This window comes from Mixophyes fleayi, chromosome 10 (genome assembly GCF_038048845.1).
Source record: "Mixophyes fleayi isolate aMixFle1 chromosome 10, aMixFle1.hap1, whole genome shotgun sequence".
NCBI lineage: Eukaryota > Metazoa > Chordata > Amphibia > Anura > Limnodynastidae > Mixophyes > Mixophyes fleayi.
The window spans coordinates 93,906,305-93,922,210 of NC_134411.1; the positions used below are offsets into that span (position 1 = coordinate 93,906,305).

Here is a 15,906-nt window from a genome sequence, read left to right on the forward strand (position 1 = left end):
TGTCGGAAACAAATGTCTAGAGCTCTATAAATAAGCTCGTTATGTTAAACCAAATATTAGTAGCTCATCGTCGTCGTGTTTTACTGTGGGGCTCTGAGAACTTAGTATGTTACACTACATCAGTTCTGTGCAAGTTAAACTCATGAAGGGGCTTATTAAACAAACAGATGCTTTGTGCGCAAATGTACTTTAGTAACCATTCTGATGCTTTATGTTTTAACCTGCGCTATAGGGGGAGATCTGTCACCGAAATAGTCCTTACCGTAATGGCGAGCAATTTGCGCAGAATGACAATATCAGGAGACGCTTCGCGGCCAATTCAATCTCCCCCATAGAATCTAACGAGCTGGTTACAACACCTTTTTGTACATAACACCATGTTTTTTTCAATAAGTTACACCTCTCAATTTCTCTAAGATGCCCAGGGATTTTCCAAACTGAGCTTAAACAGGGACATCCGTAGAGCCAGGCTTTGTAATGTTCCTAATGGGATAATGTTCTAGGTGCTCTGGTGCCCTGATTAATGATAGGATTGGTTATTTAACATTTTTGCATTGTGTGTAATATTACAGCCGGGACATGTCTCTGCCACGTGTCAGAAATGAGAGGAGCACGATACAAATGTCGGCTGTCAGCGCCAAGCAATATCGGATGATGCCTCTCTAACATATATATCTTTATATTACGTGTGTCAGCAGCAGCTTGACATTTGCTTACACAGCACGCTGCCAGGCAGCCTGAGCTAATGTTTTATTCCAGCACTGACAAGTAATAGTGCTAGATGTGTTTTTATGCATGTATATACGGGTTTTATCAAGCCTATACTGTATATTGTTATAATATTCTGTTTGTAGAGAAATCAACAGGGCAGCGGATTCCTCTTGCAGACGCTTCCTGCGGATGTTTGCTGCTGTCTGTGTTGCTATTTGTGCAACAAACATCCAAAAATCTTGCTGAAGTGTCGTTATTATTACAGCCAAGGAGTGATCATTGTGTCCACGCCAAAAAATCTCTCTCATCTAACCAAGGGACTGGCCACAATGACTCAAATAAGACCTAAAGGCGAGCCTAGGCAATCAGTCTATCCAGTAGTTCTGGATCGGAAAGGGCATGCTGGTACTTGTAGTTCCAGCGGAGCAAGAGAGCTACAGGTTGCCTTACCTCAGCCTTATAGCCACTGTTTGGAATGAAAATTTACCAATGGCTGTGCATTACAACTTATATACCTGAAGTACTCAACTAGAGTGTGAATGATAGACCTGCAGACTCAGAACTACACCGTCCAGATTGGTGGGATTCATACAGCCTGAGAGCCTGTAATGTCACGGTCAGATAACTGACAGAAATTTCAGCCTTTTGACCTATAATAAATCCCACCCATTAGGACCTTTTCTTAAGATGTGGGATGTGGCTCTGGCTGTCTGTAATCTTACATCTCTTCATGAATATTTTAGCGACTGGTAAAGTGTCGCCCGTCCCAGGCAGACGGGTTCAAGATTATATATTGGTTTTTACCTGTGATAAATCAACATGCAGGATCTGGTTCCCAACAGAAGAATGTTAATAAGGTCGTTAAGCAGTAAGCCAGGATAAATTGGCTGTTGTTTTCTTTTCTTTGTTAAGAATACAATAGAATAGGTTTTATTCAGGAATCTCTGAACCTTGCAAAGTGTTACTGTATTAATCCTCCTCCGTTTTTTGTTTTTTTTCTAATTTGTTGTCTCTTCCTCAGCGCGGGGTTAATACCGACAGCGGAAGTGTCTGCAAAGAGGCCTCGTTTGAAGGCATTAGCCAGTAAGTAAAAATCGTCTTACGCTGTCAACTCTCTGAGCGAAGGGTTTTATAACAAAAACCGGTGTCTCTCTCCCCGGAGATCAAATCTTTAATACCGCGTCACTCACCACAGAGGAAAATATTCAGGCGGCTTCAGAATAAGATAATAATGTGTTTGAATGGGTCTTCTGAGATGGCTTGTATTGTATTTAATTCTAAATTATTCAAATCCTTGGTTCACAGATGTGTTTTATTATATACAGGTAACTACCAAAATAAAGAAAAAACCCACAGAAATGGGCACATTTTTTTAGCCTTAATCTGTCAGTTATACAGATATCTGTGTTGTAACAGAGGTGTTGCCCGTAGCCAATCGGATGATGTAATTTTTGTGGTACAATTTAGAAATTGGTTACCATGGGCAACACCATTCTACAGAGTTACCTGTAGATTTTTCATAACGGTTTCCCATTGTGGGACATCTATGAAACAGAGTGCAAAAAAAAAAAAAAAAAAAGTGCTGTTGCCCATAACAACCAATCAGATGTTGGCTTTTATTTTCTCAACAGCGATGCAAAATGAAAGCTGCAATCTAATTGGTTGCTAGGGGCAACACCACAGATTTCATGTACACTGGTTTTCACTAATGATGTCTTCATATGGTATTTATTAGATCTACACAGACTAATGTTATATGCTTCTTTTTATAGGATATCTAAGGGTTGCTCTAGGTATTATTTAGATATATCTTATTATTTTATACTTTTAGCAAGCTAGTTACATATTCAGAGCAATCCCAGACGTGTGTGTGTATATATATATATATATATATATATATATATATATATATATATATATATATATATATATATATCTATATATATATATATATATTGAAATATATTCTAATGGGGTCCTATTTATATTTCCATCCCAACTCACAATTCCACGCTCCCCTGATCTGCATTTGCCTGTGTCAAATTAAGCTAAGTTAATGCCCCCTCTCCCCCATCTCCCGTGCGAGGATCTCATCCCATTATTGTGATCTACAGCAACACTACAGAGTCAATCACGGTCTGGAGCAGCAGGAGCCCTAACAATCCCTCACACCTTGTCAGAATAAATACATAAATATCAACAGCCGCCCCGCACACCCCATCCCCGCGCTGTATCATTCAATATGTATAACAGTGACTTGTGACCACCGTCGTGCGCTGACAGCCCCATAAATATGTATTGATATCGAGACTGTAGGTAGGGAAAGTAAATTGAGACGGAATAATATAGATGTTGGTGCCTGAAATAATGGGTTTGCCTGAAGTTTGTGGCTGGTTCTGTTCAGCCATGTAGTTTTATTAATGCAGTTACACAGTATACCAAACCCTGACATGTGTGCCACAGATCCGCTGGCACTGACCACAGACAATGGATTTACCATCAGGGGATAAGTGAGGCATCAGTTAGTAGTTTTGTGAGAGCAAATTTATGTATTTAATAACTTGAGGATGATGGCAGTGAGGTGTGGTAACCTTTTGCTATAAATATATGCTATGGGTTAACACAGATTTGTGCTGTGTTTGAGTCTTATTAAAAGGGTTGTGCACTTTAGATGATCCACCCCTGTATAATTAGCCTCGTGGACATCGATAGCAGCAGCCAAATCACCGGAAAGGGCTGGAGGTCCTTTCTGAAACATTCAGTCCTCCAGAATGGGGTTTGGTTATTAAACGTGGCTCCTCATTGGCTGATCACAGCTCCTGTCCAATGAAATACTGAATTCACTTCCCAGTCGCACAGAGGGGCATTGCTAGCTTGTCACAAGATATTGGGGTAGTTTTGCTAAAACTTCTGCAAAAGGTAAAGTGCCCATAGCAGCCAATCAGATTCTAGCTCTCATTCATGTAGTGTAGGCTAGAAAGTGATAGCTAGAATCTGATTGGTTGCTATGGGCAACACCTCCACTTTTTTCCTTTTTAGAGTGTAATCCCCATCACTGTGTGTGTGTGGTCCTGGGGTGCACGTCCTCACTTGCACTTCCCTGTGCCCTGGCTATCTCCCAGACATGGGTGTAAATGACCCCTCCACCCACCTCTTTTATTTTTCCTCTGGGTCCTAGTGCCGGGGGCACATATTTAGTCACTGGGAGGTCTGAACAACAATGCCAGACGGGGCGTTACAATAAGTTTTAGTAAATCTACACCATAGTCTGTCCCAACCACCAAACTCTTTCCATTCATGGTTGCTCCTGCCATGTGCACATTATAAAGTTTATTTTGACTCAAACAGAAAAAGATTATTTTTTTGTTTTGATTATTAAGATAATAAAGCTTGTATTGGAGTCAGGAGGCTGTTTAATCACATTAAATATTTGCTATAAATCAAATATTCAGCCTTTCTTTCAATCTTCAACATCACCCGTCACCGTACCCGTAGCCATTGTTGAGGGCTTAACTGATATTCATGAGAATTAAGTCGATGGTCTCACAAGTGACATTGGTGAGGTGTTTCATTACTAATAGTCACTTGTTCATAGTGATTCGATAGGCTTTTATTTTCATGAATATTGGTTTTGACCACAGAATGGCTGCCTCCAGCCTGAGCTCCAGATGTAGTGTAGAGAATGTGTTGACGCAGAATTTCTTGAATAATTATATTTAAACCATAATTAAACCTTTTGTGTGGAACATTTTGGAACATAGCTTTTGTGTCCCTTTACTGTAACTATGGGGTCCCTCTTCTGGGACCTTTTCAGCCTCTGCCTTGTAGAGGACTATGAAGAAATCAGCATCCCACAAAGTAGGGCCTGTATTGGAATTGAGCCTTATGTTAGTACCCCCATCGTGGCATTTCGGTCCTCTGATGCAATGGACCCAGCACAATGATTTAGCAGCCATATCCGTTGATTGGGACAAGGAGGCTCCGCTGGCGGCCTACTCTAAACTGGGTCCTTCATTGTAAAGAACTGATTTCTTCAGGGATTCAGTACGAATAAGGCATAGGCAAACAGAGGGGGGGTTTCCTAGTGCCTGGAAACCCCACCCCCCCTCCAAGCCTGGGGCACTGTATAATTAAGGTGGCTGCACCCTGCTCCCGCTTCACACGGCTCTGCTTGAAAAGGGAGAGCTGTGTGCACCTAACAGTAGTGCACGCAGCATTGCCCATGTATATTATGGGGATAGGAAGAGTTGGAGAGCAGCCAAGCACTGTCTATAATTATAGCCACGTCCCCATGCATGCTGGTCACGGCCACTGGCGGCGTGGTGTGGAAACCCCCCTCTACAAATTCTGCATTTGCCCCTGTAAGGCACCCCCGCATTTAAGATATGAGGAACAAGGAAGGTGTAGAAATATTAATGGAAAGTAAAATTTTATAGAAGCTTTATATAAAGAAGCGTAATAGACCACAAAATGTGTTTTAACCCTGCAATTATTATATTGCATTACCCACCATGTTTCATTCGGTGCTATTTCTGTCCGCTCCCAGTTTCCCTGACTCTGTGTTGTTCTCCGTTCAAAGCCTTTATTTTTCCCCTTCACCATCTGTGTCCTGCTGTTTATCAAATCCAACTGGATTGAGGGCTCTACAAATCATTCACCTGTCGCCTTGATATTTACCTCTCTGTTCTTTTCATTCTCTTTCTACACGAAAATGACCCTTTCCCGGGGTCTCTGTAATTTCTGCAGCCGTATAAAGGTTTGGCCCAGCTTCTCTCTACCACATTGTTATGCCGTAATTAATGCCATCTCAGGCTCCCTCAAGCCTGACAGACTTCAGTAAATACAATTTCCAAAAATTGGCTCACACGGTGCCTACCTCAATATTAATTTCTCCATTGTATGCTTACTTTACCGGACTGTTTAAGTAGCGGAGATTTCAGAGCCTGGAGTGTAAGAAAAATATATTTCGAACTCTAAAGCGTATGTCCTTTTCTGATCAATGTTTAAGTGTACCCCTCGCCTATAATCACCTGAGGCGGCCATTTTGTACACTGTCAATATGTTTGTGAAACTGTAGCTTGTCATAAACGGCTGACTATTGGCTCAGACGCCACAATGGTGGCCTCCACTGTGCTACATTTAACATCTAATTAAACAGTGTAGACATGAAAATAACATAAGATAATGGGGAGATTCAACTCATAGCGATGTGTCTCCGGAAGAGTCCGCGGAGCCGCATTGCACCAATATCGAGGATGGAATCCCTGCTCAAAATTAGCGGAGATTCCTTACTGTAATGGCTGGCAGTGTGCGTAGCCGGATATCGCAGCCAATTGAATCTCCCCCTTATACTATTAATGGGCAAACTGAAAAATGTACATCTACTAATGTTCCATAAACCACTATATTTAATGTATTATTTAGGGTGAGGTTAAGGCCACTTTATTTAACTCCTTCATAACTAGGGGTGGAGTTTTCTTTGAGTAGTATATTGAAATGGATATCTTACCGACACAGATAACTGAGACGGAAATATAGTTTTCCCTAATCTAAACGCACATAATGACCTTTCCTTTTCACTTCTGCGTCTCTCTTTAGATTTACCGTGAACAACGCCTTGCTTCACCCGGAGATAGTGGAATGGTAAGTCCGTTTTGTGATCATTTGTGCAAATCTTTTCAGTACGTCGTCTCGGTTTCATATGCTCAAAAGCGAATTTTTAAAAGTTGTAAACAAATTTTTTACCAAAAATTTCTAAAAGGCATGATTTAGCATTTTCGGGATACGTCCTAAGAGATAGCCAACATATATAATTTTTAATCAGTATTAAACCACAGTATGAGAGCAGCACATATCTGAAGCCTTGGGGGTATATTTACTAAACTGCGGGTTTGAAAAAGTGGGGAGATGTTGCCTATAGCAACCAATCAGATTCTAGCTGTCATTTTGTAGAATGTGCTAAATAAATGACAGCTAGAATCTGATTGGTTGCTATAGGCAACATCTCCACTTTTTCAAACCCGCAGCTTAGTAAGTCTAGCCCTTTGTCCCCTGCCGTTATGGAGATGCAGTATTTAATTCCATGACATATCCCATAGTTCCGTGACGGTTAGATCTATACTTCTATGGCTAGCTTTAGTCTACCAATGCTGATGATCAAATTATTTCCAACTACAGTACTTTAGACACATAGGTGCTTGTCATGTGTTAAGATATGTGTCATATGTGCTCTTAACATGTATGAAATTGCGTTTGGTTGGGCATGTCATTTAATAACATTGATTCCAAAGTAAAACAACAAAACAAGTTTTAAATATATATAGTTTCAATGACTAATGGGCGGGACGGGGCCAAATGGCGCGATTCTCTGTGAATCGCGTCATTTTAACCAGGGAATTCACGGATGCGGGAGAAATGCCAGCTCTTGCGGGAGCCCGGGAGACTGACCCGAATTTTGAGAGTCTCCCGGACTTTCCGGGAGAGTTGGCAAGTATGTTATAAATTCATTATGGGGGTCTAGGGATATCTCCATGGTGGTGGCCACACCCGCTTGGTGAGATGCCCACCCCACCATCGCAATGTGCCTATCTCCTTTATGGGTACTTCATAAGTTTTCTTTAAATATCAATAAACTCTTGATGATGTATGAGTTGGTGTGATTAGGAAATAAGACCTGTTGGAAAGGATTTAAGACACTGTCTGTTGCAACCAGATTCTGACTGGTCAAGCGCAGTTTAGAAAAGAAAAGTAAACTTCTGTCTGGTCGCTATTGGTAACACCACCTTTTTGGCTGGCACCAACTTTCAAAACTGTCCCCCATTGACTATAATGCTACTTAGGGCCAATTGTTTCTAATATCAAATTATACATCCTTTTTTTTTTTTTTTTCTTCCCTCCTACAATTAAATTGTATTAATTTTCCACGTCTATGTGTAAAACAACATCTCACCATCTGGCAAATGAAGAATGAGAGCAATAAATATAAAATAAATCACGGGGGCCAATGTAGAAATGTGATTTGGAAGGAATAATACATCGGATGAAGTGGGCAGGGGTACAGTTAATATCTAGCTGGGTAATAAAAGTTCAAGCTAGATGCTCTTTTTTTTTTTTCCTTCTCCTATCAACAATCAGGTTAGTTTCTTTAAAAATAGAAAAGCTCAGACCTTGTAAACGGCTCATTAATCTCGCCACCTGCCAAAGCATGTTATAAAGCGCTCTGTTTTACAAGCCCCTTATCAAATTAAACACATCTCTGTCGTTGTTTGTGGCATTAGACCGTGTTAGGAAGCAGAAAATTGTGTTCTTTATATTATCTTGTAAACAAGCCGTGGGATTGAATATGAACTGACAGCACCTGCTCGGATAATGAGAAGCATTAGGCAGCCAGTGACTCGCCGGTTCTGCAACTACATATCCCAGCATGCTCTGAGGGCTATATGTGCAAGATGAAGGTATCGGATTTTCACTGTTTCTTTTGTGACAGAAAATAAAAAGGGTGTTTTTTCCTCTTTTATCTCAAGTGGCAAAAAAACCATCATCCCACATCTCAAAAGGCTTATAAAGTGGTAGGGAAAGTTCAAATATATAGAGAATGTGTCTGTTACCTAGGGGACTGCAAGCTAATAACTAAACTGGCAGTTTCAGGTCTGAATCATGAAAATAAAACCAAGTGTACACGATTACGCTAACATTCCATTGGAGCTCTGTTAAATAGTAGTGTTACTTCTCTATTCCTCCCATAAATTCAGGGGAGGGTAACCATTAAATACACTCGGTTTTTATGCCTCCTTTTTCATACTCGACCACGTAGCTGTCTCTTGTAATCGCTTTTGCATTCCATTACTCTGTCTTTATAATGGTCTTTCTCACGCACTTTATAGTACTTTTGCACTGTTTCTTAATATCTCTCTTTTTTTCTTTCTTTCTTTTTTTTTTTCTCTCTTTCTCGCTTTCGCTCTCCAGCCTCGCGCTCTCGCTTTCGCTCTCCAGCCTCGCGCTCTCGCTTTCGCTCTCCAGCCTCGCGCTCTCGCTTTCGCTCTCCAGCCTCGCTCTCTCGCTTTCGCTCTCCAGCCTCGCTCTCTCGCTTTCGCTCTCCAGCCTCGCGCTCTCGCTTTCGCTCTCCAGCCTCGCGCTCTCGCTTTCGCTCTCCAGCCTCGCGCTCTCGCTTTCGCTCTCCAGCCTCGCGCTCTCGTTTTCGCTCTCCAGCCTCGCGCTCTCGCTTTCGCTCTCCAGCCTCGCGCTCTCGCTTTCGCTCTCCAGCCTCGCGCTCTCGCTTTCGCTCTCCAGCCTCGCGCTCTCGCTTTCGCTCTCCAGCCTCGCGCTCTCGCTTTCGCTCTCCAGTCTCGCGCTCTCGCTTTCGCTCTCCAGCCTCACTTTCGCTCTCTGTCTCGCCCTTTCTTGGAATGCTCATTCTCTTGTTCACTCAGTGCTCTCTTTCTCTCTATCCACTTCTCTTTCCCTCTCTAACTTTATATCTACACGCTCATAAACACTCATTCAAATATAATCACCTTAATAATTGTATAAATTAAGAATCAGATCCCACAATGACAAAGCAATTCATGTTTTAATTTGACGTAAAATAGTTATTAAACAACCAGTTTAAGTTAAAGAGAAGCCTTTTGTGTTGCGGAATAGATGACAGACGCCAATTTGCAAACCGTTTATTTAATTCCACTTATTTTATCCGATGGCTAAAGATGTTTCATGAACAAATCCTGTCCCGGGCATGATGCTGTATCTGTGTGTATATACATAAGGAAATAAGACAGTGACATTTATATTATATTTTATTAGGCGGTAATTCCGTCAATAGATTGGTGAGATAACGTCTGCTGGTACAGGAGGTCAGCTAGTCGACCTATGACCATTAAACCCCCATCATTTTTCCTGAACTATAATAGTGTTTTATAATTGGGAATGGCGTCTGCAGAACATTGGCAATGTCATCAATTTAAAGGCTAATTGCAATGAGAGTCTAGTGACCGCTGTTGGTATTCTCTACCGTTGGTCTGAAAAGTAGAAGAAATAATAGTATATTATGTCCCTATGAATGAGATCAGGGACTGTTGGTATAGCAGGCTCTGCTCATGTACAGTTGCTGGGTTGCGACCTTTGCAATCACGGTAATTACGTGATTAATGATGACATTAATTAATGCTAAAAGGACCATTACACATAAAATGCAACCAACTTGCCGTTTGTAGAAGATACTAATAACATTATTAAATGGGTTATACAATATATTTGAGATAAACCTTTCTTTGTGGGGGAAGATTATTTTTCTTCTACACATTAGACCTCTTGTATAGACCTGATAAGAATTCTGCACCAGAGCTAGTTTGACGCATCTATACGTTCAGAATAAACATGGATCCTAATAATTACATCCAGGATACAGGAGAAGCAGTACTGTGCCGTTGTACATATATGCCTACTAAGAACAGATAATGAGAAGTGTATCCAACTTACTGGACAGGAGAATCAGTGTTTTTTGGTTGAGTAAACATCTACTATATAAATGCCTAGTGGCGTGTGTGAAAAAAACCCAAAACAAGCTGCAGCGCCACCTGCTGGGCAGAGTTATACACTGACCTATATATTTCTTGAAGGAGAAGTGACAGTTGGGAGTGGTTGGTGGTTGCCGGGTATGTCAGTGGGGAGTTTTTAACACCTTAAGTAGCTTCATGAAGGATGTGGCGATGAAGGTGAAGGATGAGGTGATGGAGAAAAATGATGAGGTGGTGACATGTGGACAAAACCACGTTAAAAAAGGGCGCTTGAGTCGGGAAGTAACGCTCTTCCCCTGAGGAGGCCTGGGCTAGGCCCATATGCATGACAAGAACCTTTTTAACACCTTAAGTAGCTTGATTTGACTAGAATGCATGAGTATCATGCACGGGTTAACTTGTTAAGAATAAGAAGAGATAATGGGAAATACATCAGTATTACAGATCTGTCTATATAGCTATCTATCTGTGTATATCCTATCTGTCTCGTATCTATCGATGATACATAACAAGAGAGCTGGATCTGAGCAGTTGTTCCTTCCTGCACAATAATAACAGATATTGATAGCACGCAGTAGGTCAGCATTTTTTAAATAAAACATGGATATATCGTCCCAGAGCCTGTCTTTTAAAACTGGGACTAAATCTGGTACAGTTGGCATCTGTACTTCGGGTAATACAAAATTCCATTTGGCGTGGGGCCTTGTGTCGTACAGCAGAATCTGGAAATGGGAATTCAGTTTGTTTTGTTTGTGTTTTAATTGCAAGGATCGGGCATTCTCTTCCATCTCTCACCCATCCTGAGTGATGAAAGCAGATGTTATGTGACTTCCCTGCAGATGCACAAGGGGGAAATCATGTCAGAGGCATGTCACATTGTATGTACTGGGGGAGCCGGCTGATCCGTTCCATCAGGCACCCTGACAGCTTGCATCATATTCTAGAGTTTGAACTGTTGCTACAGTTACTGCTTCTTGTAAAAAAATATCTATCAATGCATTTTAATTGAACTGCATGTTATAAATTTTCTAGCCACCTACAGTGGTGGCAGCCATTTACTATGATTCTCAGTGATGTCACCATTACCTAGTGAGTTGATGGGCCTAATGTCTCAGTGATGTCACCATTACCTAGTGAGTTGATGGTCCTAATGTCTCAGTGGTGTCCCCATGATCTAGTGAGTTGATGGGCCTAATGTCTCAGTGATCTCACCATGACCTAATGAGTTGATAGGCCTAATGTCTCAATGATGTCACCATTACCTAGTGAGATGATGGGCCTAATGTCTCAATGATGTCACCATTACCTAGTGAGATGATGGGCCTAATGTATCAGTGATGTCACCATGACCTAGTGAGTTGATGGTCCTAATGTCTCAGTGATGTCACCGTGACCTGATGAGTTGATGGGCCTAATGTCTCAGTGATGTCACCGTGACCTAGTGAGTTGATGGGCCTAATGTCTCAGTGATGTCACCATTACCTAGTGAGTTGATGGGCCTAATGTCTCAGTGATGTCACCATGACCTAGTGAGTTGATGGGCCTAATGTCTCAGTGATGTCACCATGACCTAGTGAGTTGATGGGCCTAATGTCTCAGTGATGTCACCATGACCTAGTGAGTTGATGGGCCTAATGTCTCAGTGATGTCACCATGACCTAGTGAGTTGATGGGCCTAATGTCTCAGTGATGTCACCATGACCTAGTGAGTTGATGGGCCTAATGTCTCAGTGATGTCACCATGACCTAGTGAGTTGATGGGCCTAATGTCTCAGTGATGTCACCATGGCCTAGTGAGTTTGATGGACCTCACATCCTAGAAGTTATCTAGAAGTTCCTAGTGAAATGAGGTTGCATTCTAATAAACATTCTTTTAGCCCTCAAATTGAACGCCTCCACTGTGTTTATGCAACGTAGTCTCTTTGTACCGGTGTCATGTCTGTACTGCTAGAGTATATCTATCCATGTAGGGGAGCAATTTATAATCAGGGGTCAGATGTGAGCAGGTGAAATGAGACCACATTTAGCTGAGTTAGCGTATTTACACATACTGTATTTTGTCTGTTCTTCATCCTGTGCAGAATTTCATGTATTTTTCATAGCTGCCTTGTTTCATGCTCAGTTTTTTTGTTAGGTTTTCATTAAAACCCAGCCATGCCTGAGGGTGTGAGAATGCCTGGGAGTCATAGAGTGTAAAACATAGTCACTCCCAGCATGCTGCAAGTCTGAGCTCCATGTCCTGTAATATTTTATGTATGTATCGTTTTCACCAGTACTCCTCTGTCGCTGGAGATTTGCATACGAATGCTGTAGTTTGCATTGTTGGAATAAAAATATCCACACAGTGCAAGTTTGCAAATACATCCATTCAAATGCATGTGTTGTAGGGATATGATATAATAATGGATCAGACTCGTAGCTTTAAGGGTTTTCTTGTGTCTTTGAAACTGCACTGACTGTAAGGAGTCATCATACGCACTGTGTTTTATATGCATTTTTAACAATTACTAAACGAAAAAGGTTCTTGCACTAAAAAAAACCATTGTTTCTAGTACTACCATAACCATTGGCGTTTATCACGGTAGCGTTTTTATCAATTTTACTTGTTATATTTGCTGCGTTTACTGCATGGAAACACATTGGGAAGGTTACAGGGATCTCTGAAATGCTAGTAGAAGCAGAGCAAGAGATCTTCAATTAACTATTGTACGTTTTGTTTTGGGGTGGGGGGGGGGGGGTCAGAGGGGGGTATACAGCATGAGAATGTCCCAATTTAGAACATATGAAATAATTTATAAATTAAATAAATTGGGTCATGGGTTCAATTCCCGACCATGGCCTTATCTGTGAGGAGTTTGTATGTTCTCCCCGTGTTTGCGTGGGTTTCCTCCGGGTGCTCCAGTTTTCTCCCACACTCCAAAAACATACTGGTAGGTTAATTGGCTGCTAACAAACTGACCCTAGTCTGTGTCTGTCTGCGTGTCTCTCTGTCTGTGTGTATATTAGGGAATTTAGACTGTAAGATCTAATGGGGCAGGGACTGATGTGAGTGAGTTCTCTGTTCAGCGCTGCGGAATTAGTGGCGCTATATAAGTAAATGGTGATGATGATGATCCACATTTAGCACACCCTTTATTCGTAGACCACTCACTTGTTGCTTGTTGAAAAACACAGGACTGCCCAATGAAAATAGGGACAGTTGAGGTTATGAAAAAAGTTACACTGCACTAAAGCTGATGCTGTAGCTTTATAGCTTGGATAGTCTGTGTAGTCAGGGATATTGGTTTAGCCCAAAAAATGCCAGCCTCCACTTTGAGTAAGCGACAGGCCCACTTGAACGAAAAAAGTGATAGTCGCAGGATCTTATTGGTCTCTTGATCTTACGGTTCCTGACTAGTTTTGTTATTAATATTAATGTTTATTTGTATAGTGCCAGCATATTATGTAGCGCTGTACAAGCGTTACCATTATATCTGTGTTTGTACTCGTACTAACCAAGCTGCAAATTCTTCATCATGCAGAATGTCCAATGTTCTGGAGCAGAAGTAATTTAGAGTGTTGGTGACATTTTCAACTACAGCCTTAAGTTTACAGTCTCCCTCGAATCTACAGAGCCATCTGCGTTTAGCTATGGACAGCTGTGAATAATGTCTCCTATAGATCACACGATATTACCGACGATGAATATTTTAAGCCCTCAAAATGGTTCATTAAATGCTATATGCTTAGAAATGTCAGTGATAAATTGTACATTGCTTCTCTGTCGTGGCTTTAAGACTAAAATCATTTACATAAAACTCTACACAATTTTTATTATTATGCAAATGTGAGCCATTTCCACATGCCCACCTTAATAAATGAGTTGGTTTCTCTAAGCCCTGCGTATACATATTCATAGATTCATAAATTAATTACTCTTCACCCTGCGAAAGTTGCCGGCGAGGAAGGGTTAAACAAACTAGCGGATCGCTTCCATTGTCTGTCTGCTTGCAAACATTGACTTCATTTGAATAAGCTTTTCAGGAGCTATTAATTAATTCTCTTTCACTGTGTCTGAAATTTCTTTTGATTTGGAACTTTGATTAGAATCAGAATAGATGCAATGCTTCTTTTGGATGAAAAGAGACCTAGAATGAATCATTTAACATAGCATGATATGCAATTTTGTGGTACGCAGTGTTTTGTTTTTAGGGGTAGAGAGGTTCTGTTGTCTGTTTTGTCCCACCATCGGGTAGCCCTGTAAAAGAACACCAAAGAGACTATTTTAGCAAACTAACGCTAAATACAGCAGTCCCCATAATTCTCAATGGTCACTGCTTGCTTTCTGGAGCAATTTATCCAGCTCCAAAATGCTTTTTTGGAGCTTGTAGTCTATAACAAAAGACATCTATGGATGTCATTAGCAGAAAAAATCTATGGACCTGAGTCATTGAGGACAGCTAAGCAAAAAAAAAAAAGTATTAACTTTGCACCTTGGCAAAGCTATGTTGCATTGGAGGGGGAGGAAAATTTAAAATGCGGGGACAGATTTATAGTTGGGGACCTGCCGAATCTTCAACAGCCCCTAACCACCCTACGATCGTCTCCCAGTGTGCTAGTCCTACTTGACTTTTTCAAACAAGTAGCTGTGTTGAATCCTAAAGTCCTAAATATGGACAGTAGTAAGATACAGGAGGTGGGTGGTGTGTCTAAAAGTATTTTGACAAGTCGTCATCATCAACATTTATATAGCGCCAGCAAATTCCGTAGCGCTTTACAATTGGGAACAAACAATAATAAAACAATACTGGGTAATACATACAGACAGAGAGGTAAGAGGGCCCTGCTCGCAAGCTTACAATCTATGGGACAATGGGAGTTTGAAACACAAGGGAACGTGCTACATCATATTGCACACTGGACCAGCTAGAATGCAAAGTCTGTCGCTTAAACTTCCCCCATAATGATGGTTCTACAGTGGTAGAGTTGTGTTTCTTTGTAAAGCAACTTCTTACAAACCTCTGATCTGTCAGTAAAGTCAGCAGCAATTCAGACTGGCTGAGAATTAGAACTTTTGACATTGTCCATAAAAAAAAATACATACACTGTATTAGAAACTGGCGATATTTGGGGCCTTTGAGACGGCGCTCGGTGTCCGCTCAGCGGCCAAGCCTGTTAGTCGCAGGGGCATGCAGATCTAGGGGATTAACGGTTCTGCGGTGAAAATGGATTGTAATGCATCTAATCCCTCAAATCCTGATAGACGTTTTATTTTTTCCTAGCAGGATTAGCCCATGATCAGTAATGACAAAGCTGGGCTTTCAGAGTCCGGAGTGTCACGTTTGGCTGTCATGGTAATGAGATATTCATGGGTGCTCATATCAGGCAGATAATTAGCAGCATAATTACTTTAAAGACTCCAGACCCTGGCCTCTCAGGATAGACTGGACTTATGTATAAACGTAGACAATATACGTCCAGCGAGCGCGTGCTCTGCAGCGTTAATCAGCTCTGCTCTTTGTGTTTCGCCTAGATTGCAGAGACCAGTAAAAAAGTCCAGCACAGGCTTTAAATTAGGTGGTGGTCACATTTCAAACCATGTCTCCCTATCAAATAGGTTATTATCTGATTGTGGGAGAATTACCGATCAGAGAACCATTGATCAGACAAGCTGCGTGCTGTATACATTAACCCTATCGCTGAT

General features: G+C 41.3%; 1 protein-coding gene across 1 annotated transcript in view; it reads left to right on the forward strand.

The window, feature by feature from the left end:
• Positions 1-15,906, forward strand: part of PEPD (peptidase D) — a 118,928-nt gene that overhangs the window by 25,732 nt on the left and 77,290 nt on the right. Inside the window, exons 6-7 of the mRNA XM_075189180.1 lie at positions 1,733-1,794; positions 6,310-6,354. Of these exons, the coding sequence (XP_075045281.1) occupies positions 1,733-1,794; positions 6,310-6,354 (107 nt within the window). The remainder of the gene's footprint in view (positions 1-1,732; positions 1,795-6,309; positions 6,355-15,906) is intronic.